The 23,263-nt window shown below is 41.3% G+C and overlaps 1 protein-coding gene across 1 annotated transcript in view; it reads right to left on the bottom strand.

Annotated features, from left to right (window-relative positions):
- LOC133368053 (band 4.1-like protein 4B) overlaps window positions 1-16,751 on the bottom strand; it is a 132,263-nt gene extending 115,512 nt beyond the window's left edge. Inside the window, exons 1-4 of the mRNA XM_061592135.1 lie at window positions 16,690-16,751; window positions 13,614-13,801; window positions 5,956-6,062; window positions 1,167-1,286 (exon numbers count right to left, since the gene is read on the bottom strand). Coding sequence (XP_061448119.1) covers window positions 1,167-1,286; window positions 5,956-6,062; window positions 13,614-13,801; window positions 16,690-16,751 — 477 coding nt within the window. The remainder of the gene's footprint in view (window positions 1-1,166; window positions 1,287-5,955; window positions 6,063-13,613; window positions 13,802-16,689) is intronic.
- Window positions 16,752-23,263: the final 6,512 nt, after the last annotated feature.

Consider the following 23,263-nt stretch of genomic DNA (forward strand, 5'->3'; position numbering starts at 1 on the left):
AGACTTTCCTCTTTCAACAAGACTTTTAAGTTGAGACCTATCCCAGTCTGCATCTGTGTTGGAATTGCTTTTAATATGTTTTTTAAATCTTGTTTTTTTAAAAACTATATGTTTTTTAACCTTTTTTAAAAAGATGTCTTCAAAGCTTTCAAAAATGTTTTTAAAGTTGTTTTGTTTTAATATATTTTAAGGTCTGTTTTTATGATGTTTTAAAGTGTTTTTAGTGCTTTTGTTTGCTGCCCTGGGCTCGTGCTGGGAGGAAGGGTGGGATATAAATCAAATAATAAATAAATAAATAAATATAAGTAAAGGAGAAACAACAGTGGAGAGAAGGGAGAGGTAAGGATACCTAACAACAAACAAGGAAAGCAAGGGAAAAAAGGGATCTTTAAAGAATATTTCACTTAGCCATTGGGGCTAGATTGCCAGTGCTCTATTCAGCCTTTAGAGATGACAGGTTGCCTTCAGACATCACAAAATATTCCAGAGCAACCCTGTGTTCAGCAGAATAAGCTAACTTCCGTAACCCCAAAATAGTGCAGCAATGGATAAAAAGCAAATGGGCTGAGGTTATGTTTATGGGGGCTGGTCCAGGAATAAAGATAAAATTGCATTCACCATCCACACTGTGAATTACTGACAACAGATAATATTACATTCTATTGTACTACTTAGCAAGATACGTTGTTGCTGTATCTCCTTTTCAGATAATCTGACCATTACCAGTTGTCCTTAGTGGCACAAAATATTTCTAAGTCAGGTATGACAATGTCCCTGCTCTTCAGAGATGAATCTGATGACCCTACTCCTCGGAGATGGTTCTGTCATCCCTCTCTAGACTCTCTCTAAAGAGATGGGGAACCTGTGGCCTTCCAGATGTTGTTGGATTACAGTTTCCATCCTCCTTGACCATTGGCCATGCTGGATAAAGCTGAATGGAGTTGGAATCCACAAGATTTGGAGGCACCCACCAGTTCCCCAATCCCACTGCACATATATCTCCTCAACTGTCCTTTCCAACAGTCACTGTAGCAATATTCCACATTCCCTCAGCCCCTCCCTCTGGCTCTAATTATAACTTTCCCAATGTTCTACTCTCCCAGGCCTTTCCTCCAGATAGAACAATGCAAGATGATTTATATAATACCTTACACTTGCTGAAATACCTTTTGTTCCAGAAAGGACTTTGTCACATTTCTATCCACCTTTTCCCTGTAATATTCAACACCATGGCTTCCTTTGGCTGGTTCTTCCTCTTCCTCCCTGAATTTGTCACATGGGTGATCCTACCCAAAAAAGGATCCGAAAGTAAACAGGTTATCATAGCAATATGTCTAACATGGTGATGCTACCAGATACCAGTAAGTGAAACCGTGCGAGTCGACATGGCCAAGCAAATGTAACTTCATGATGATGTCACTGAAGGTAATCGAGGGCCATGTAAATAAATGATAATTTCCACAAGAAATGTTGAAAAACAGCTGAAGAGGGGATGGCTTTTTTGGCACAACCAAAATATTCATAGCAAACAGTGTCCAATGTATCTTATTTATTTTATATGTACCATCAAAGACATTTGCCCTTGTTTTTCTGCAGTGAAGGGGGGCACCCTTCACTGTAGATCCATAGCATTGCTTCAGATTAGTCATGCTTTTTAGGTGACTGCCTGAATTCATATTGTTCTGTTCAAATGTGTCAGAGGGAATCATAGCCTAATCCTCTAACTCCCTGTTGACTGTTGTCTCATGTGCATTAATCCAAACCATTTGATGGAGAAGAATAAATACTATATTACACACATGCTTTTATTTTGGTTTCTTTCATCTTATAATCTAATTTATTATATTAATGGAAAATAACCATGAAGCCAATGGTAGACATTTGGATTCCAGTGACCATTTAGCAGCAGAGTTGCCACATCACCCTGAAAAATGCCATTCAGGCCTCTGCCAATTCTGTGCATGCAGGGATGTGTTCTGTCACTCACACACAGCTCTGTTCTCCGAAAGACAATTGTCTAGAGGGCTCCAGAGCACCAGCCAGGAGGCTGTCCCTGCTGCCTCTTAGCATACGCCATCTGAAGCGGTTGCTCATTCCCCTTCCTGTGGGTCTAGATATGGGAAATATGGGAAAGGGTCATAGCTCAGTAACAGAGTCTCTACTTTGCAAGCAGAAGGTCCCTGGTTCAATCTCCAGCATCTTCAGGTAGCACTGGGAAAGACTCTTGTCTGAAATCTTGAGCTGCTGCCAGCCAGAGTATATGATACTGAGCTAGATAGACTGTTGGTCTGACTCAGTATAAGGCAGCTTCCTGTGGTCTGAAATTTAACTGTTCTAGACTGTCAAAGTTCTCCTTGGCCTATAAAGCTGCAAATAGCTACTGTTCTAGATACATTTTGGAAAGCCTAGTGGAACAAGCCTTCCCTATCCCTAACATATCATTCTCTGACATGAACTCCATTGTGACTTGAGATCCAGTAGAATGCAGTGGTCCCTCTGTGGCAAGATAGTCTTCTCTAAAAATAGAGGTAGTACCCATACTATAGAAATTCTTCCCTATGGAGATTTGGGTGCCTCTTAGGATAGCAAAGTGGCTTATCAATTTCATTATAAATACATAAATGAAGCCATTACTATTACAAACAGTGCAGCAATATCCTTGCAACTGGACCCAGCGCTAGTATGCAGGAATTATTAAATAGGGACCAGAGCTTGGACCATACGGAAAATGGTACAAAGTGCCAGTGGAACGGGATCAGTGGGCTGGCACAAAAGTTTGCTTTCCCACTGTACTGTAGTTGCTGTGCCTCTCATTTACTACCCAGATTGTCATCAGAAATATTTATAACTGAAGAGATAGGGGATGAAAAATTAAGGGGAAATGTATTCCTGCTTGTGATAGTTCTTTTTCCTTTGGAGATTAGATATGATCTCTGCAGTGTCAAAAAGAGTAACAGGCTTCTCAAATATGACTTCTGTTGCTTTATTTTCTCAGAGGCTGCCAACACCCTGAAGTGAAGTACTGCCCAAGGGATATAATGGTTTTAATCAATAGCCTTAACATGGCTATGCTTGACAAAGTGTTCTTCTGAAGAATTCTTCATCCCTACAAGATGAATTCAATTGTAGGAATAACATGATCAGGACTGCTAGGAATAGTGGGAGCAACATGTTCCAGTAGTCAGTACTGCATACACTTTGGTCTACAGCATAATATAAGAAATTATCATTTCAGAGAGATAGTTTAAGGTAGAAAGCCAAAGGAGATGCTATTTGTTTTGGGGAAAATTATAAAGTTTTTTTAAAATCATTTTTTCTTCAAATTGAAAAATAAAATACAAAACAAAGATTAACATTCAGTTCAGAGTGTGGAAGATTACAAATTAGGATGTGCATTCATCTTTTGGATCACCTTGGAATCCAAAGGGGCAAGATGGCTCTGAAGCATTAGAACTGCTTCAGAGCCTGGGGGGGGGGGGCTCCGGAGGGCTTTTTTTCTTATTTGGATACATTTTTGTAACCTTCCCAAGCTCTCCATGAATGGAAAATGCCAGATGGAGAGGAAGGGAGAAGCAGAGAGGAGAGGGAGGGTAGTTGTGTGCCTGACAATTCTAGCTTCAAATTAGGGAACAATTGTATTGGGGTTCTCCTACTTCTAAGCAGTGTTTCTGGAGGGCTGTAGAAAAGCATGTCAGAAACTGTTTCAGTTATTTCCTTGCTCTTTGTTAGTTGACTGTCTTTTAGCAGCAGCAGCAGCAGCATCCGCTGCCGCCATCACCGCTCACCTATGCCCTCCTTCAGTGCCCGACCAATACTGGCTGCACAGGTTCCCACAGGTTCCCCCAAGTGCCCCATGAGAGAAGGTAGGCTTAGAGATCTTCTAGATAAGCTGTGCAAATATCAATATCTGTAAGATCCTTAAAATTCAATTGATATTAAAAAGATATTTAAAATGATATTAAAAGGCCATTTAAAAAAATGCCTGGTGCCAAAAAGGCAACAATGTGGATGTCAGGAGAGCCTCATAATCAGAACATGACAATAACATTTAGTGCTACAGGAACTCAGCAGGACCTAAAAATCAATCATAAACCTAGGATGTAATGAGTTCACTCTGATACAGAGCCCAATTACAGGCTTCTCCTTCAGCAGCACAGGAACAAGATATGAAACAACTTTACCAAATGCTTGCTATCTTTAGTTTCATGAACTGCTAACATACCTGTGATTTAAAACATTTTTGTTAAGGGATTTCGACTTGTTTTGGATGCTTCTGCCAACATTGACAATTTCTTGGCCCTTGGAGTTAAAGCTGTTTCTAGTACATCTGGCAACTTGGAAGACTGATGCTTTCATTATTCAAAAAGCAGATGAGTTCCACTGAGAAATCTTGGCCCACCATTTGACAATGAGAATCTTACAAACATGTCCAACACTAAACGTGCATGTGTAAACCACTAGATGTATTTTGAAGTGATTTCAAATTTGAAATGCCTATCAACCATCGAGTTTGGCCCAAGGGCCGGAGGTTCCCCACCCCTTGTCTACACTGCTTGGCAGTGGCCCTCTAGGGGTTTTAGACAGAGGACATTCCTGGCCCTATCTGGAGATTCCAGGACCTAAACCTAAGGCCTTCTGCAAGAATAGCAATCGAGCTCCAGCCCTTTCCCTGTACATGTGCTAGCCACAGGGGTGTTGGTTTTTTTTACGACACTGTGGGTAAGAGTGGAGATCAACTGGTACTGTCACACACATCAATATTTGGCAAACAGGGTTTAAGGCGGTCATGTGCCCTACTACAGACCTCTATTTCAAAGAGCTATCTGAGGACAGCTGTCAAATAGAGGACTGTCTTCTGACCTTCAGATTAAAGGACTGTCCTCTGTAAAGTCCAGTCCAAGTCTGGTTTAAAGATAAGGAACCATAAAAAGGATAGAGTAGAGCCCTGAAGTTGCCCATCAACAGTCAGCAGATGCAGCAGGAACACAAGTTGCGTAGTCTCTTTCCTACTATATTCAGATGTATTGTATTTCTATTTAAATTATGGTAATTATTTCTAAATGTGTGTCTATACATGCAAATTACCATAGCCAATTTTTATGCAAGTTGGTGTTATCTTTGCCCCTTTTTTGATTATGCAAATCCTCTTTTTTGGCAATGCATAACTGTTTGGGTTATATCCAGTTGTCTGCCCTTCTGCAGATGGATGAATCCTTTAGTTCTTTGATCTAACGGAGCCCTCCATTCAGAGGAAGAGAGGTGATTTTTATTATTCTTCCTTCCTTCAGCAGCCTCCCACACTACCTTCCATGCTATTCTGGAGGCTCCCCTAAGCATCTGCAGCAGATTTTATGGAGAGAGGAGACTGTAGGGGTGTCATGACCCTGTATTATATGCATATAATAATAGCCAGGTACCATTATTCTTTTCCTTTGTCACATTCTTGAAAGACCAAGATATCATCCTACTCTATATCACCAAGAAACAAAATCCATAGCAGGGATGTTTATGTGATGGGTTGGAGCTATGTAGGTGGGCGGGCACAGATCTCAGTAGCTCCTATTGAATTCTATAGGGCAAAGTAAAAGGCCTGAAATCTGGAACAAACCGGAGATTGGGCAAAATCTGGCCCTTGTGCCAGGGATTAGGTTTGCCAGGGGCAAGGGTTAGAGTCAGCTTCCCATATATGTATTCTTGAGTTAACCCTTTTACTTTCTCCCATGTAAATGATTGGCTGCAATTTCCTCCCATGGGGGAAAATGTGGTGCCAGACTTGGGAGTGACATTGCATTGAAGACCAAATGTGGCTAGGGCTCTATGCAGTGTGCACAGAGAAGCTTTACAGCCTCACCCCCTGGTCTCTGCAGTTTATTTTTTTCCCATATACCCTGCTCATTCTAATCACAATCATTTTGCTAAATAATGCGTTCCCAGGCATGTATTCCTGAAATATACCTTGTTCATGTTGATGTGCAGAGCTGACCAAGGCCCTATGACTTTCACTGTCTCCACTTCCATCTTCTTTAAACGGGGAGACACGTTGTCATAATGGCGAGGAACTCCTGGATGCCCAAAATTAGGAAAGAAAACAGCCTGAAAGCAAAGTACAAAAACCCTGCAAAGAAAACCACTTGACACGTTTCCAAGTGATCTTTTGGTAGATAGCTTCTTCCAGTCTGTTTTTAAACTTCAGCTTTCAGTAACATTTCTAAAACGGGTGATGATAGGTTCTGCTGTCTACCTAGCAAAAGGCATTATTGCTCGTCCTAGCACTGCATTTCTGCATTACAGATGGATATCAGTTTTATAGTTTAGGTCTTAAAGCACAGTGGGCTAGTAAAGGCTTTTTGCACTAAGCATTTTTTTCTCTGTATAGCAGTAAAAGAGCAAGCCTCTTGCTAGGTAGGAAACAATCCCTATAAGCATCCGTTCAGATGTCCCAGTCTGTCCTTCTCCCTGAAGGTAAGTTGGTGTCCAGGCCTAACGCGGGGCAGGCTGCAAATACTTTCTCCCTGAAACACTTTTGTGCTGATGGTCACGCTGAAACCTCAATAATTCTAACTTCTTTTACTTTTTTGAAAGCATTTATTAACATCTGTCATAATTTACAACAGACAATTAAGATTTATAGAACACATGACAACCCGCCCCCCATTTATCCATATAATAATTCCTCTTCAGTCCAAAGACTACATTCCCTTCTGTGCAACCTTCTGGAGGCCACATAACCGTGGTGGGTGGAACCATTGACGAAAGTGGGTAGAACAATAACTGTAAGTTTTACCTTCGTAGAGTAGGCTAGTTTCTATCCACACTCACCCAGCCCTGTCTCTTTTTCATCCAGGCAAGTGAGGCATTATCAGAGGGCAATGACACGTTCCAGCAAGGCAAAAATACTCAGGGAGGATGAAAAGCAGGGCCACTGAGCAGTATGGCCTGGGGAGAAAAGGTGTGGCTAGGATGGGTGGTGGTCAGGGGAGAACCCTAAGGGTTAGACAGAGAGGCTTGGAGGGCCGCATTTGGCCCCTGGGCCTGAGGTTCCCCAGTCCTGGTTTAAAGCATATTAACAGCTAACCCTACAAAAATCCACTTCATATTATACAACCACAAGAGTGGCTGTATACTATAGTCAGCATGGATTTTTCACATTCCGCCATGTTAAATTGAAAATAACCGCCATGCAATTCTGCTGCTTCCCATAAATTCATTTCAAAACAAAATCTTACAAAACCTATAGTTCTGAACTCAGAAATACTTGCTTAACAACCCTCTAAGTTTTCATGGCAATACACAAAACACTCAGAAAGGATTGAGGGTTCAAAGTGTAAAACAAGAGAACAAAAATCCAGACTCCTGTTGGACTTTTTTCTGTCAGTGATCTCATAATTCACTGAAATTAATTAAAAATCAGCCATGTTCACAGAGGACCTGTAATCCTATTGCTGACCTTGCCCCATACACTGACCTTCATCTTTTGTGGTTTAAAAGTAAAAAAAATATGCATGGCTGATTTTTAATTAATTTTAGAATATTAACACTGGAGTCAATGGTAAGTGCAGGCATGCTATAATAATAATAATAAAATAAAATTTTATTTGTTAGTCGCCTATCTGTCCGAGTTATCGGACACTCTAAGCGACTTACAACAACATATGAAAATACAATAAACAATCAAAACACAATTATCAATTATCAATTAATCTAACATCAGAAAACATCCAGTGATATATCAAAAAGCTAATCCACCCCACAATTCCTATAGGCCTGCCTGAATAGCCAGGTCTTAAGAGCTCGACGAAAACCCACTAGGGAGGAGGCATGTTGGAGATCATAAGGGAGAGATTTCCAGAGGGTGGGGGCCACAACCGAGAACGCCCTCTCCCTGGTCCGCACCAGTATAGCTGTTTTGACCGGTGGGACCAAGAGGAGGTCCTGTGTGGCTGATCTTGCTCAGTAAGAACCAGCTGTCGGTGCTCTAAAAGCCAGACTAACAACTGTTTGGTTTGGCCAATCAGGAGACTCTTATTTATTTATTTTATTTATTTAATTTAATTTATATACCGCCCTAAGCCCGAAGGCTCTCTGGGCGGTGTACATAAAAGGTAAAAGCAGGCACAATATATAAATACAATAAATATAATAACTCAAAAAACAAAAACACACAAACAATACGAGAACCAAACAACATCCAGAATACAACAGAGCTCCAATGGCCACAGTGGTTTAACAGTCAGTCCCTCTTCCCAGGGAATTCTGGGAATTGGAGACCTGTGAGGAGAATAACGGTCTCCTAACATTTCTCAGCACCCTTCACAAACTACACTTCTCAGGATACTTTGAGGGAAGCCATGAATAAAATATCTGGTGTGGATGTGGCCAGAGTCAGCTTTGGTTTAAATTTGGGTCGGAGACTACATGTGTCTGCTATATAGGGTTGCCAGGTCTCCATTTTTTGCCTGTAGACTCTGGATTTTTGGGGTGCTCTCTAGGTCTCCAGGTGAGTCACCCCAATCTCTGGACTCTCAGCTTTCATTTTAAAAAAATTAAGTTTCTAGGTGGTCTGGTTCAAGAGATATACACCAAAACATCACCCCCTCATAATTTCTATTAATTGAGCTCATAGCTGGCTGCTCTAACCCCACCCTTTTGGGTTTGCAGCCAATAAACAACCTGGAATGCCCTGCCTGCCTTTTAATGTGGCTGCTCCAAACTTATTTACAGGCTTGACCCTTCACTGCAGAGAGAGGTTTGAGAAATGAGTAAAAATTAAGAAGATTCCCTACCCTTTCCTGTCTACCATGTGGGCTGCTATAAATTCACTTTGATAGCCAACCCAATTCCAATGAGAAATAATTGACAGAGAGAAAATGCACATGGTTTGGTCTACTTTCACAGGTAGGGTTTCCAATTACAAAACCAAAGCAGCTCACAACAAGAAATAAATCCATTTAAAATTGAATAACCATAAAACAAGTATAAAACAGTTGCAAAACAGCTTAAGGTGGCATGATTCTGAATTTTGCATGGGGTGAGTGAAGTTCCTTATCACTTGTGGTTGCAGTCCTGTGCACACTCCCCTGTTTGAGTAAGCCCCATTGAATACATTGAGCCTTGCTTCTGACTAAACATGCATAGGATTGCACTGGATATATCTTTACAGGTTGTGTAAATAATATACATATTTGACAGTCATGCTTGTATAAATATTTCTTCATACTATGTCCTGATAAGTATCTGATTTCACACTATGGTTGTACATTATTATCTCCTCTACATTTTCAGTTTGTCATTCTTCCTTTGGGTGTTTGCATTTTTACAAATTTGTAGGGCAGTACAGTATCTCAGAGAGGAGGTCAGGTCTCCTGCTCTCCTGGTGCATTCACTATAGTTGCCCAATTTCCTTGCTTTTTAAAGTTTGATAGAAATATATGTTGGCTATAGGTACATTCTTAAACCACAAGGGTTTTTTGCCTATTAGTGAATTCATATGAAAAGGTTACACTTTTAATCTAGCCTTCAGGGATTTAACTGCAGTTCAGTAATAGACTAAAAAATAATAATATTAAAATAAGCTTTTTTTCAGCCCAATGCTTTATGCCCATTTTTCAAGTTCTTGCAAAAAACCCAGGCGTTGCAGACTTCTGGATAAAAAATCTGATTAAGCATACTAGCTTAAGTGCAACATGAGAAACAAATGCATTTTGAAAATGATAATATTCCTTTACAAAATATTTAAATGAATGTAATGAATTTGATTTGTAAACTAAAAAAAAGGCAAAATCAGACTTTGGAGTTATTCAGAAGGAGATTGAAAATAAAATAGCAAGTATCATACTGCCTTTAAATAAATCTAGGTCACATAAGATCAGGCCAAAGGGCCAAGGCCCGTCTAGTCCAGCCCTCTGTTCTCACAATGTGCTAGATTAGACAATTAATAACAGAACCACAAGCATTTGGAACACTGTGTACCGTTCTGGTCACTCTATCTCATAATCATACGCAACCATAAAGTTAGAAAGGGTAGAGAAAGGGGCATCTAAAATGATCAAGACACCTCTACAAAGAAAGACTAAATAATTTGTGGTTTAATTTTAGGAATATTACTAAAGTGGAATATTACAGAAGCTTATAAATTAAATATGGTATAGAGAGAGTAGACAGGATTCTCTTCTCTGGCCGCATAATACTAGGTATCACCCTATGAAACTCACTGGCTTCAAGTTCAGAACAAAAGAAAGTACTTTTCCACCCAATGTATAAATTACCTGTGGAATTCGCTGTCACAAGATTCAGTGGTAGCCACTGGCTTAGAGGACTTTTAAAAATGATTAGACCCATCTATAGGTACTAGCTACGATTGCTAAATGGAACATCTATGCACAGAAGCAATACTCCTCTGAAATGAATACCAGAACCTAAAAGCAAACACAGGGGATGTAGACTCTTTTTTTGTCTTGTTTATGAATCTCCCAGAGGCATCTGGAGGCTGCTGTTGTAAATTGCCCAATCTATCAACACAATTATTATATTTTAATATGCAAACAACAGAGGCAAATTCACTGGGGTGCTCAATCTTGTGATATTTCCCCCCACAACATTATGCTCAGTTTGCAGGATTATGCCATTCAGTAACCTGAAGTTTGTGGCACAGATTTTTGCTACAGATGTACTGGCTTGGACTACTATGATAGGCTAATGTGACAGTACTAATGTTTTTACAATAGGGCACGGAGCTTGAGCCAGTGGGTGAGAACAAAGCCTCCTGAATATCCCATTAGTAAACCCCTTTGACTGACTCAGTCAATCAAATCAATCAGGGATGACCATTCCCTCATTTCAAAAACCTATGTCCAGATCCATGAAGATGAAACTGTGTACTGAAAATTATTGTGTTACTTAGACCTAAAGAAGCTTTTATGCACTTCCTGATGGGTATGGTTGCCAGGCTACTCATCCAGTAAACTTTATAGCTCATTTCCATTAAAAAAAATAAATAGAAATGAGCTATAAAATTTACTGGGTGATCATGGGCTACTCACCATCTCTCAGCCTAGTCTGTCCCTCAGGATAAAACAACAGAGGGGAGCCATAACCACCTCAAGGAAGAAGGGCACACTGAAAATGTAGAGAAAGTAATGTACAACCATAGTGTGAAATCAGATACTTATTGGGACATAGTATGAAGAAATATTTATGTAAGCATGACTATCAAAGATGTTTATTATTTACACTCCCTTAAGAATATTTAGAGTGCAATCCTATGCATGTTTACTCAGAAGCAAGTCCCAATGTATTCAATGGGGCTTACTCAAACAGGAAAGCATGCACAGAACTGCAACCTCACTCAACCCCAAATTTAAGCTGTTTTGCAACTGTTTTATACTTATTTTTATGGTTATTGGGTTTTAAAGGGATTTATTTCTTCTTGTGAGCTGCCTTGGTTTCCAATCGGCAACCATACCTCACAGGGATGTTGGAAATACTCTATTGAGAAAGTAGATAGAGAAAAGTTTTTCTCCCTCTCTCATAATACTAGAACTCGTGGACATTCAAAGAAGCTGAATGTTGGAAGATTCAGGACAGACAAAAGGAAGTACTTCTTTACTCAGCGCATAGTTAAACTATGGAATTTGCTCCCACAAGATGCAGTAATGGCCACCAGCTTGGATGGCTTTAAAAGAAGATTAGACAAATTCATGGAGGACAGGGCTATCAATGGCTACTAGCCATGATGGCTGTGCTCTGCCACCCTAGTCAAGAGGCAGTATGTTTCTGAAAACCAGTTGCCGGAAGCCTCAGGAGGGGAGAGTGTTCTTGCACTCGGGTCCTGCTTGTGGGGTTCCCCCAGGTACCTGGTTGGCCACTGTGAGAACAGGATGCTAGACTAGATGGGCCACTGGCCTGATCCAGCAGGCTCTTCTTATGTTTATATAAACACACACTGGAGATGTACAATACATACACCCTATATTATAGTTTATTGTCAAAACCAGCTGGTCATTGCAGAACATTTCTTTTTAAAAAATGAAATCAGTATTAGTTTCCTATGTAATAAAAGCAGTGACACCTAAGAAGCCCTTTCTAACTGGATAAAAAAATAAGATTGGAGAGGGAGAGAAAGATTTACAACACAAACACAATCCTTTGCTATGTTCACTCAAAAGTCCCATTAATTTACAGCACAATCCTAACCGTATCTACTCAAAAGTAAGTCCTACTGAATTCAATGGGGTTTACTCCCAGTATGTGGGATTAGCATGGCAGCTTTACTCCCAGAAAAGCGAGTATAGGATTAAAGCTTCATATTGGGAACATTTTCAAAACACTGCCCTCTTTAACAGCCCAGGAAAATTAAAACTTGTTTGATCCCTCATAATTAGAAAAGCATAACACATTGCAATGGCATTAAGATCTCCTCCACACAAGAGAGAGAAACTTTTGCGATTGATGAAAGCTATAAACTTACTGAGATTTTCAGACAAGCGGGGGGAAAAAGTTTTCTGGCCTTGCTTGGAGGTCAACAAATCCCTTGTAAATCACAACCGTGAGTTTACCTATTGGCTACGAACCTAAAAGGGCATGGTTAGAGCAGCCAGCTATGAGCTCATTTAGCAGAAGTTGGGGGGGGCTGACATTTTGGTGTATATCTCATGAACCTGACCACCTAGAAACTTAATTTTAAAAAAAATGAAAGCTGAAAGTCTGGAGATTGTGGTGACTCACCCAGAGATCCAGAGAGAAGCCCCCAAATCCAGAGACTCCAGGTGAAAACCAGAGACCTGGTAACCCTACTGATAAGGAATGGGTCAAGGAACTATGGTAAGTGAACAAATTTGATTGAAACCCCATTTTCAGAGCATAAGTTCTTCCTTCTTTAAAAAGGAAAATCTTGTGTAAATATTGAGTGAGCACCTCAAGATCAATAACAGCCCTTCTCCGGGTCCCAACCCATAAAGAGGCCCGGAGATCAACAACTAGATCTAGGGCCTTCTCGGTGGTGGCCCCCGAACTATGGAATGCCCTCCCAGACAAGATACGCCTGGCGCCTTCTCTGTTATCTTTTCGGCGCCAGGTAAAAACTTACCTTTTCGCCCAGGCTTTTTAAATTTTGTAAATTTTTAAATATTTTAATTTAACATTTTAAACTTAATATGATCTTAATTTAAATCTCAATGGCAATTTTATTAATATTTTATAATTGTACTATATATATATATTTTTTCCACACTTGCTCATATTTTAATTGTGATTTTATTTGTTGTACACCGCCCTGAGAGCTTTCTGCTATAGGGCGGTCTAGAAATGTAATTAAATAAAATAAATAAATAAATTAAATAAATAAATAAACAGCTAATTTAAAGTTTTCCTCACAACTATATTTGCAATGCAGACAAATTAACTGTACATACATTATGAACAGTCCATGTATAACAAAATTAACTTCTCCTGAAATAAAATTCAATTTTCTGCGGAAACAAGTTCATGGCAAAAGGTATAAAAACTGCCAGCATTTTATGCTTATTGTCCCTTCCCGTTTGTCAGAAAGCACTCAAAAATCATCCATCAGTTTCATTGCCTTCCAGACAATTCAGTCATTAGTTTAACAGACTTACTGTTTGGACTTGGAGTGCCAGCAACAGCATCCTTGCTGTCAGGAGGAGAGAGTGCTCCATAGTTGGAGTGGTGGTGGTGGTGGTGATGGTGGTGGTGGTGGTGTCTTCCCGATAGTTTTGTAGTGAATGGTGATCCGCCATTTTCTTCAGTGTTAAATGGGTGAAGTTCTGTATTGTTCAAAGGGTAGCTGTGAAAAATAAGTTTGGTCTAAATTAGAACATTAAAAAGTGAACATATTTGACATGAAACCACATTAACAGATACAGTAATCTTTTTAAAAAAACAAAGAACAGGTCTGTGTATGGATTTATTAATTTATTGTATTAATATTCTGCACTCCCTTCAAGTTCATCATTCTGTCTACAATACCACGTTGAGCATTTTCATCAGTGACCACCCAAATGATTGCTGAATGTGACATCACATCACAGAGTAAATGTACATAGGCCTTTATCAAAACATGGGAGTGACTGCCATGTGGAGATGTACACCTAAATGGCTCCAGATCTCATCCATGTCCTCTAGGAATTTGAAGCCTCATCCTTACTGAGATTATAGACCTCTGGTGTGGGCTGTACGCCTTCAGAGTGCAGATAGTGTTCAAATGGTTGCATGCTCTTCTATAAGAGAGGAAAAAAGAGCTGCACATAGAAAACTAGAATACCCAGAAGAAGGCTTCTAGCTTACTCTCCTCTCAGGCATGGTGATTTTGTATGTGTTGGATTGCTCTGTCTCTCATGGGGGAGCATTCCACATGCAGTCCCATGCACAGACCTGCATTTGGACCTTCCCACAGCTTGTCAAGTGCTTTGGCAGGAAGTCCTCCTCCATCCTGAGTGCACCTTCTCAAGGGGCCATGGCTCCCTCTTTCTCACTCAGTTCCTTTCCAGCCACCACAGCAGCAGCATTGCGAGGATTTTTCTGCTCAGTCTCCAAATATAAGCATTTTTGTAATTTTATTTTCTCTTACTCTCTCTGTGCCTGAGGGCACTCTCATCTCTTTTGCCCGAGCTGCATTATATGATTAAACTTTACAGCGGTTTTCTGCGACTAAGCTCTGCTCTACCACTGATGTCATTACTGATGTCTGACTCTGCCACTGTGAAGTCACTGGTGCTATGGTGGCAGTGATGGCTGGTGCTCATTGGGAAGGCAGAGAGGCCAACAGTAGGTGGAACCATTGCTAATGACAGGCAGAGACAACTAATGCTAGTTTTGCCCATCCTCCTCCCTGCTGAGTTCTACCAAGGCAACACTGAGAAGCTGACAGGCAGTGCCATCCTCTGGCCCGGATGTACATAAGAAAGCAGGCAGATGGGGCCTAGCTGTGGGCTCACTAATGTTGTTGGGACCATCCTCTGCTGTACGGCAATCTTCCTCTAACATAGTGGCCAGAACACTTCTCTCTTTGGATCTACCCTCAATACTAGGTGCAACTATTACTGCTTCAGTATTGATAACTTTAGTACTCTTGTGGCTCCTTCACTGGCACTGGTGCAGCAGCCATGGAAGTCCTTCTTCCTCTTACATTCTGGTGCAACCTACGAAAAAGAGGATGGATAAAGGACTTCCTCCCTTGAATGGCTTCTCTGCTCAGCTGAGATCAACTGCTCAGCCTGTACTGTCCATTCCATTGGGTTTTTTTCCTGTTTGCCATTCAGTCTCAGATGGAATTTGCTACAAGAACCAACCGATATTCAGGTAATGGGATCAACACGTAAAGGGGAACTCAACCATATCCCTCTTAAGCATGAAGATTCCTTGAGGTTTAAAGACTTGATATCAAGCAAACACTCCACCTTACTACATCCATTTGCCTTTATTTAAATGTGACATTCTGGGTTCAAGAAGATCCTCTCTGGGTCTCCAGTCATTTAGGAACGATTACTGCCATGACTTGGGATTTGGCAAATAGAAAACCCTCTTAGTAAAGGGATATTTTCAACCCCCTTCCTGCCACTAAGGTTAAAGTTCCCTTCTGTATATTCTAAAGAATAGTCCCTGGCTATTCAGAGTATATCATACTCTGAATTAGGGAGGGGACTGCTCACTGTTATGTTGCCAGCACCAGAGTATCTCCCCTTTGCCACACCATTGTGAGATACCAGATGATGGCAGTAGTCTCCACATCTCCTGAGATGATACCTGGCAGACTTCAGTCATAGCTCCCTTGACCTCAGCTCTGATATCCCTTCCCACCTTGGACACCTTGTTAATAAATAATAATAATAATAATAATAATAATAATAATAATAATAATAATAATAATAATAATTTAATTTATGTGTCGCCTATCTGGCCTGTGGCCACTCTAGGCGACGTACATCTCGGTTACAATAAAATACATCATAATAATACAATACAAACGATAAAAACTATAACAATGACAGTTCAGAGTAATGGGCAATTTGTCATAGAGATTAGCCCTCCCCGGAAGTCCCGAAGGCCTGTCTGAAGAGGCAGGTCTTCAAGGCCTGGCGGAATACATTCAGGGATGGGGCATGCCGAAGATCATACGGGAGGGAGTTCCAGAGAGTGGGGGCCGCCACTGAGAATGCCCTCTCTCTAGTCCCCACCAACCTAGCTGTTTTAGTTGGCGGGACTGAGAGAAGGCCCTGTGTGGCTGATTCATGTTCTGACTGTCTCATTGATCTTGACCACATTGTCAGTCCCTAAGTCACACCTTCTTCTGTATTTGAATGATACTGCAGCATAGACAATACAACTCTGCCACAATGTACACTCAACGGTATGTGCCTAGCAGCAATATGATACACACAGCTTTACACATTTTGTGACCTATTGTGTGCCAGTGACTGTGTTGTGGGTTAAATCAGCACATATATGGAGCTACATCATACCAAGTCACACCATTGGTCCTTGTAACCCAGCACTGTCCACTCCAACCCGTGGCACCTCCAGTGTTTCAGGCAGAGGTCTTTCCTTCAATCCTACTGCCATAGACCTTGCTAACTGGGAGATGCTGGGGATCCAGGTTCCTCAGACCGTATGTGAGCAAAACATGAGCTCAGTCTCTGAACTATGGTCATATCCAGTTATCAGGGAAGAACTTACAAGGCTTCCCTTTCATGTTCAAGCATCACATGGAGTTCCTTCCAGAAGTACCACACTGACATGTTTCAGTCTCTGAAAAGCCTCAATATCATACCTACTGAATCGTAACCATTTGCTAAATCAGAGCTAAGCCCTTATACAACTCTGTGTTCTCATCCCCAATGGGTACATTGTTATGGGCTAAATATGCCCACTTCTCCTTCAAAACTCAGAATACAAGAATGATTAGTGTATATGATCTTGGTCAGCAATTAGTTTTTAATAGGAGAAATGTAGTATCTTGTGGCTTTGTTAAATGAACTTTACCTGAATTGGGCATAAGCTTGCACATAGATTAACAACCCTTAGAACAGGTGTGGATAACGTTTGGCTCTCCAGAGGCTGCTGGACTTCCAACAGCCCCAGTAAACATGGCCAATGGTTAGGGATTATGAGGATCAAAGTCCAACAACTTTTCATGAGGTGGGTATACGATGGCCCCAACAAAATATTTGCAGGAAAATTTGTCACTTAAATATTGAATGGAGTATGGTATGGAAATATGAACTCACTTGAAAAATATAAAACCAGCTTTTAAGAGTATCTCTGGGACATGCCAGCTGCAATGTCATGGGCCAAAAATGGGCTTCCATCCATGAAGGCACTGCTGATGTATTGACTTACAGTATGATCAATTTCTATAGTCAGGATGCCTAGGAAATGTTTGCTGTAATAGTTGGCTTTCCATATCTGCAGCAGGAACTCTGAAGCCCTAAATCCCATGTGTGATCCATCAGTGGAGACCTTGAATAATGTCACTTCTGTGACAGAAAAATGGTGAAAGAATACCTGGAAAGGCCTCCCAATTAATTCCAGTTCAGGTGTATATTTTCTCTTCAGGCAAAAGACATGGAGCTGCACATTCTAGCCACATCCGCATTGCCACTGTCCTCATCTGCTCAGTCTGACCTTGCCATGTTGAGCAGGGATGGTCTGAAGGGGAGATTTTTTTTCTGCATTTCTGTGAGCTTGAGTAGAGGCCTCTATGTGATTGGGAACCATCAGGGGTATCAATCATGCAAAGGGTTCTATTAACATTCAAGTGGTCATGGATAGATACTAGGTAGCCCTCTTCAGATCTTCCCCATGTAACACAGAATAGGTTGGGGACAGAGAAGACGGGCTAGCACATGCAGTGATATTGGGAATGGGGCCCATGTGCACATCCCCATGTCTCCTACATGGGCTAGTAGGCTTTTCTCTAACCTGGAACTGTCACTTTCTAAAGGCTGATCACGCCCAGGTCATGCAGCTTCAAAATCTTACATTTAATCATGGAAGGAAAGTATTTTTGAGGGTCTGGTTCCAGACTCTGCCCTCAGCTTCTCTAGATAGCAAATACCGCAAAATGCAGATAGACTGCTTTTGTGTGTCAGATCATGGGAATACTAAGACCTAGTTCAATATATGCACTGTTCTTTATATAAAGCATATAAAATAAAATACTGGTTTTCCCTGCGTGTTCTGATTTCAGGTTTTGGAAGAAGAAAATAAATTCAGTATACATTCAGCTACACCGCTTGGGACTAGGATACCAGAAATATTGTCTTACCTCATATATCAAGTTGATCACTGTGCTCTGCAGGTGAGGGCCTCCTGCAGATACTATCTCATCAGGACCTTTAGTGTTGTGGCACCTACCCTTTGGAATTTAAATATTAGACATGCACCATTGCTGCTGTCTTTTTGGCGCCTACTGAAGACCTTCCTCTCAACAAGCCTTTTAATGTAGACATCTTTTCCATGTCTGCTTCTGTACTGGAATTGTTTTTAAGATGTTTCTTAAGATTTTTTTCTTTGTAAAGAAGTTTTTAAAGATGTTTTGTTTTAAACATGAATGTAGTGTATTATTTAGTGTTTAGTGTTATATGTGTTTAGTGTATTATTCCTTCGGGAAGGAAGGGCAGGATACAAATTCAATAAATAAATAAATTGCACTTGCTTGTTCTGAGAAACACCTAATGTAAGTTTATGGATTATTATACAGCCACAAGAGTGGCTGTATAACTATAGCCAGTGTGGATTTTTCACATTCTGCAATGTTAAATTGAAAATACCCACATGCCATTCTGATGCTTCCCATAAGCTCATTTCAAAACAAAACCGTACAAAACTTATAGTCCTGGAGTCAGACATGCTTGTTTAACAACCCTCTCAATTTTCATGGTGATACACAAAACAGTCAGAAAGAATTGAGAGTTCAAAGTCTAAAGAGAGACAGAAAAAACCCGGACCCCTTTTGGACTTTTTTCTCTGAGAGTTCTCATAATCTGTTGAAATTCATTAAAAATCAGCCATGTTCACAGAGGACCTGTAATCCTGTTACTGACCTTGCCTCATACGCTGACCTTCATTGTCTGCAGTTCCAAAGTTAAAAAAAATGCCTCGCTGATTTTTAATTAATTAAGAAATTTTGCATTGAACTGAATGTCAGGCATGCTCACTAAGAACCAACTGTCAGTGTTCTAAAAGCCAGACTCACAGCTGCTGGGCTTGCCTAATCAGGGGGCCACACCCACACAAGACTTTGATTTCACGTGAGACAGTCATGGCTTCCCCCAAAGAATCCTGGGAAGTGTAGTTTGTGAAGAGTGCTAAGAGGAGACAATTCCACTGACAGAGCTCCAATGGTCAGAGTGGTTTAACAGCCACCGACTCTAATTGAAGGTCTGTGAGGGAGACAAGGTGTCTCCTAGCAACTCTCAGCACCCTTCACTAACTACACTTCCAAGGATCCTTTGAGAAAAGCCATGACTTTCCCATGTGAAATAAAGGCCTGGGGTAGATGTGGCCAGGGACAGCTTTGCTTTAAATTTGGGTGGGAGGCTACATGTGCCTGCTGTAGAATAAAAGTGGGGGAAACCCTGAAAAACAATGATACTGTTCACAATGTTTTCCTTTTGGAGAAGAAAGGGGCTTCCCCTCTGCCCAGTGCCCACCCATCCAATCTCCTCCCCTCCCCACCCCTCCCCAAGGTCAGTGTTGGACTATGACTGGGGAGACCAGGGTTCGAATCCCCACACAGCCATGAAGCTCACTTGGTGACCTTGGGCCAGTCACTGCCTCTCAGCCTCAGAGGAAAGCAATCGTAAAACTACCTCTGAATACCATTTACCATGAAAACCCTATTCATAGGGTTGCTATAAGTCGGGATCGACTTGAAGGCAATCCATTTCCATTTTCAAACATGATTGCACAGAAAAAAATCCCACTGAACTCCAAAAGTATGCAAATGATCAAACCCACCCTCCCTTCTTCTCCCTCCTATCCCCTCCCTCTTGCCCTTTCCCTCCCCCTCCAATCCCCTCCTTTCCCCCTCCCCCTCCCCATGGTCAGTTTCACCTATCTTAAGCATGATTGCACCAAGTAAATACCACTGAACTCAATAAGCATGTAAATGATCAAATCTGCCTTCCCCTCCAATCCCCTTTCTCCTTCCCTCTCCTCTCCTCTCCCCTCCCCCTGCTCCTCCCCCATGTTCAGTTTTACCTATCCTAACCATGATTACATAGGAGTAAATTCCATTGAAATCAATAAGCATGCAAATGATGAGACGTGGCTTTCCCCTCCTTCCCCTCCCCTCCCTTTCTCCTCTCCTCCCCTTTCTTCTTCCTACTTCCCTGCCCACTCCAGCCGTTCCTCCCTCCCCCCAATCAGTTTTACCTATCGTAAGCATGATTGCACATGAGTAAATCCCACTGAACTCAATAAAAATGCAAATGATCAAACCTGACCTCCTCCCCTCCCCCTCTTTCTTACCCCCATCCCCCTCCTCCACTCTGCCCTTCCTCCCTTCCTTCTTCCTCCCCTGTGGTCAGTTTCGTCTATCATAAACATGATTGCAGAGGAGTAAATCCCACTGAACTCAATAAGCATGCAAAAGATCAATCCATTCTCGGCAAACTTGCACAGGATCCCATTTCTTACCTCCTGGATTAAAAAGCAGAGAAATTCACTAATAGGCAAAAAACCTTGTGGTTTAAGATGTACCTGTAGCCCACAGCTATTTCTATCAAACTTTAAAAAGCAGGGAAATTGGGCAGCTATAGTGAATGCACCAGGGGAGCAGTGTCAGGACCCTTCCTGTCAGGATCCCACCTCAGGCCACCACCTGCTAGGATCCCGTCTGTGGCTACCGCCTTGTCACGGTCTCACCTCAGGGTCCTGGTTTTTAAATGGTTCTCTTACAGGCTCCAGCAAAGATCTCTCAAGATCCCACTGCTAGGCAGTACCACCAGTCACTCCCAGTAATTCAATATTGCCTTGAGACTGTTCCTTAGTCTCCTCCAGGCCTATTGATACTTTGTGTCTGGGTGCACTTGCAGGCCACAACCCCCCTGTATCTTTGTGCCTATAAAGCATACAGCCCTGGGTTCCTCTGGATACCTGATGATGTTACACTATCTCTTCACCGCTGCCACCATTGATACTGTTTCCCAACCTTGGTATATGCCCTGCCCACCCTTCTGGTCTGTGTAAACCCAGCCAAGGCTCAGGCGTTAGGTAAACCAAGAAATATTTATTTATATACACAGGAATAACAAGATTACTTAAAGGAATAGTTTAACAAGCGTATGGTTTCATCAGATGCGTTACTCTTTATGTTACTAGTCGTCAATAACCTGCCTCACTACCAGCCTAATCCAATCCAACCCACAAAACCAATCAACAGCCTTCCTCAGAACTCCCACCAACCGAACTCTCTCTCAACTGTCATCCTCTCATTTATACCTTCAGACACTCCAACGCTCAGCCAATCATAATACATTCTCCAGCATTCCAGCCCATGTACTGCCCCCTCTCACTCAGTCCACTTACCATATACACTCTAATAAATCCGCACTTACCATATTTACAGTCATATATATACAGGGACATCACAAGCAGACCTGACCTCCTCTTGGAGATATTGGACTGCCCTACAAATTTGTCAAAATGCAAACACAATTTGGATTGGTCTATCACAGTCCAATCCACTTCCTGTGTAGCTTGCAAGAATTTGGTAACGTGCCTCTGAGCATATGGTGAGTGGTGGCAACACCTGCAATCAGCCCAAATAATAGAAAGAAGGCATGTGCTGTGCTGATATTGTTTTAGCAGGGAGGAAGCAACATTATTAAGACAGTTGACATAGTTCAGATAGCCACTTTAAATATGTCTGATTTCCTTTGCAATTTTAGTGACGTTTCTTATAGGAAATCATTTTCTTTTGCTTCTGTTTCTGTGAATATGTGAAGTACAGCAACACTTTGCAAAATTTACAGTAAAAAACTCTAAAAATAATTGTGGCACTGACTATTCTGCAGGATAGTCTCCAGTGGACATCAGGAGTATCTCAATTTGTACAAGATAAAACAGTGGGAGGTGAAATATATTCTAGCAAAATTCTAGGTGTGCTCTGTTTTTAATTGACTGTGCCCACCTAGCCTTCAATGAAGTGGTTTAAACATAGCAGGCTGAAAACATGCATATTGGGCAGGCTAAGTTTGTTTTTTCCAACAGCTAGAGTCATTGCTGAAGTAGTAACATATTGTAATCAGTCTGATTTTACATCAAACTGCAGTTTCAGATTCCATTGTTAATGCAGCCAAAATAGAAATAGAACATAACCTCCAATTTGAAACCCAAAAGGCTGTCTTCACCATCATATGACACTGACCAATAAAAAGGCTTTGAAATTAATAATGTAATGCAATGTAAATGTAATTCTCCATCTTTGGAGATGGCAGGTATTGCCACCACTCACCATATGCTCAGAGGCACATGTTACCAAATTCTTCCAAACTACACAGGAAGTGGATTGGACTGTGAAAGACCAACCCAAATTGTGTTTGCATTTTGACCAATTTGTAGGGCAGTACAGTATCTCAGAGAGGAGGTCAGGTCTCCTGCTCCCCTGGTGCATTCACTATAGCCGCCCAATTTCTCTGCTTTTTAAAGTTTGATAGAAGTATTTGTTGGCTATAGGTACCTTCTTAAACCACAAGGTTTTCTGCCTATTAGTGAATCTCTGTATGCTTAGCGACAACTGGCTTATTTGATATTTGTTCATTTCAATATACACTTTTGATCACTCAGGCCTGATTATTCCTGTCAGATTTCATATTATACTGTGATACCCATTTAGTGGCGATTTAAGGTTTAGAATTGAACAGAACAGGAGCCATATTTTGAAAAGACTGGTGGGCCAGCAACACTGGCTCTGCCTACTAACTCATTCCCCTCCATGGGCAAAGGCCTATCCCCTCTCCAGCATGAACGGCAGTAACAGAGGGTCTCATTATGCCAGTGACACAATCTCATTAAGGTGGACTAGCCAGAACAACAGGCAAAACCCAGAGCTGAGCAGAGATTTTTCAAATGTTTTTCTGAGATAATTTGTTTTTTCTCCCCCTCTCCCTGGTAGAAAAAGGAAGCCACTTTGCACCTCCTCTTCCCCCAAAAGCCCCAGAATGATGCCAGATCTGGGACTTTGTGAGGAATGCAAAATGGCAGCCAGGATGCTTACACAACTGCTGTTGTCACTTGTACAGAC

The sequence above is a fragment of the Rhineura floridana genome, chromosome 11 (assembly GCF_030035675.1).
Source record: "Rhineura floridana isolate rRhiFlo1 chromosome 11, rRhiFlo1.hap2, whole genome shotgun sequence".
NCBI classification, from domain to species: Eukaryota; Metazoa; Chordata; class Lepidosauria; order Squamata; family Rhineuridae; genus Rhineura; species Rhineura floridana.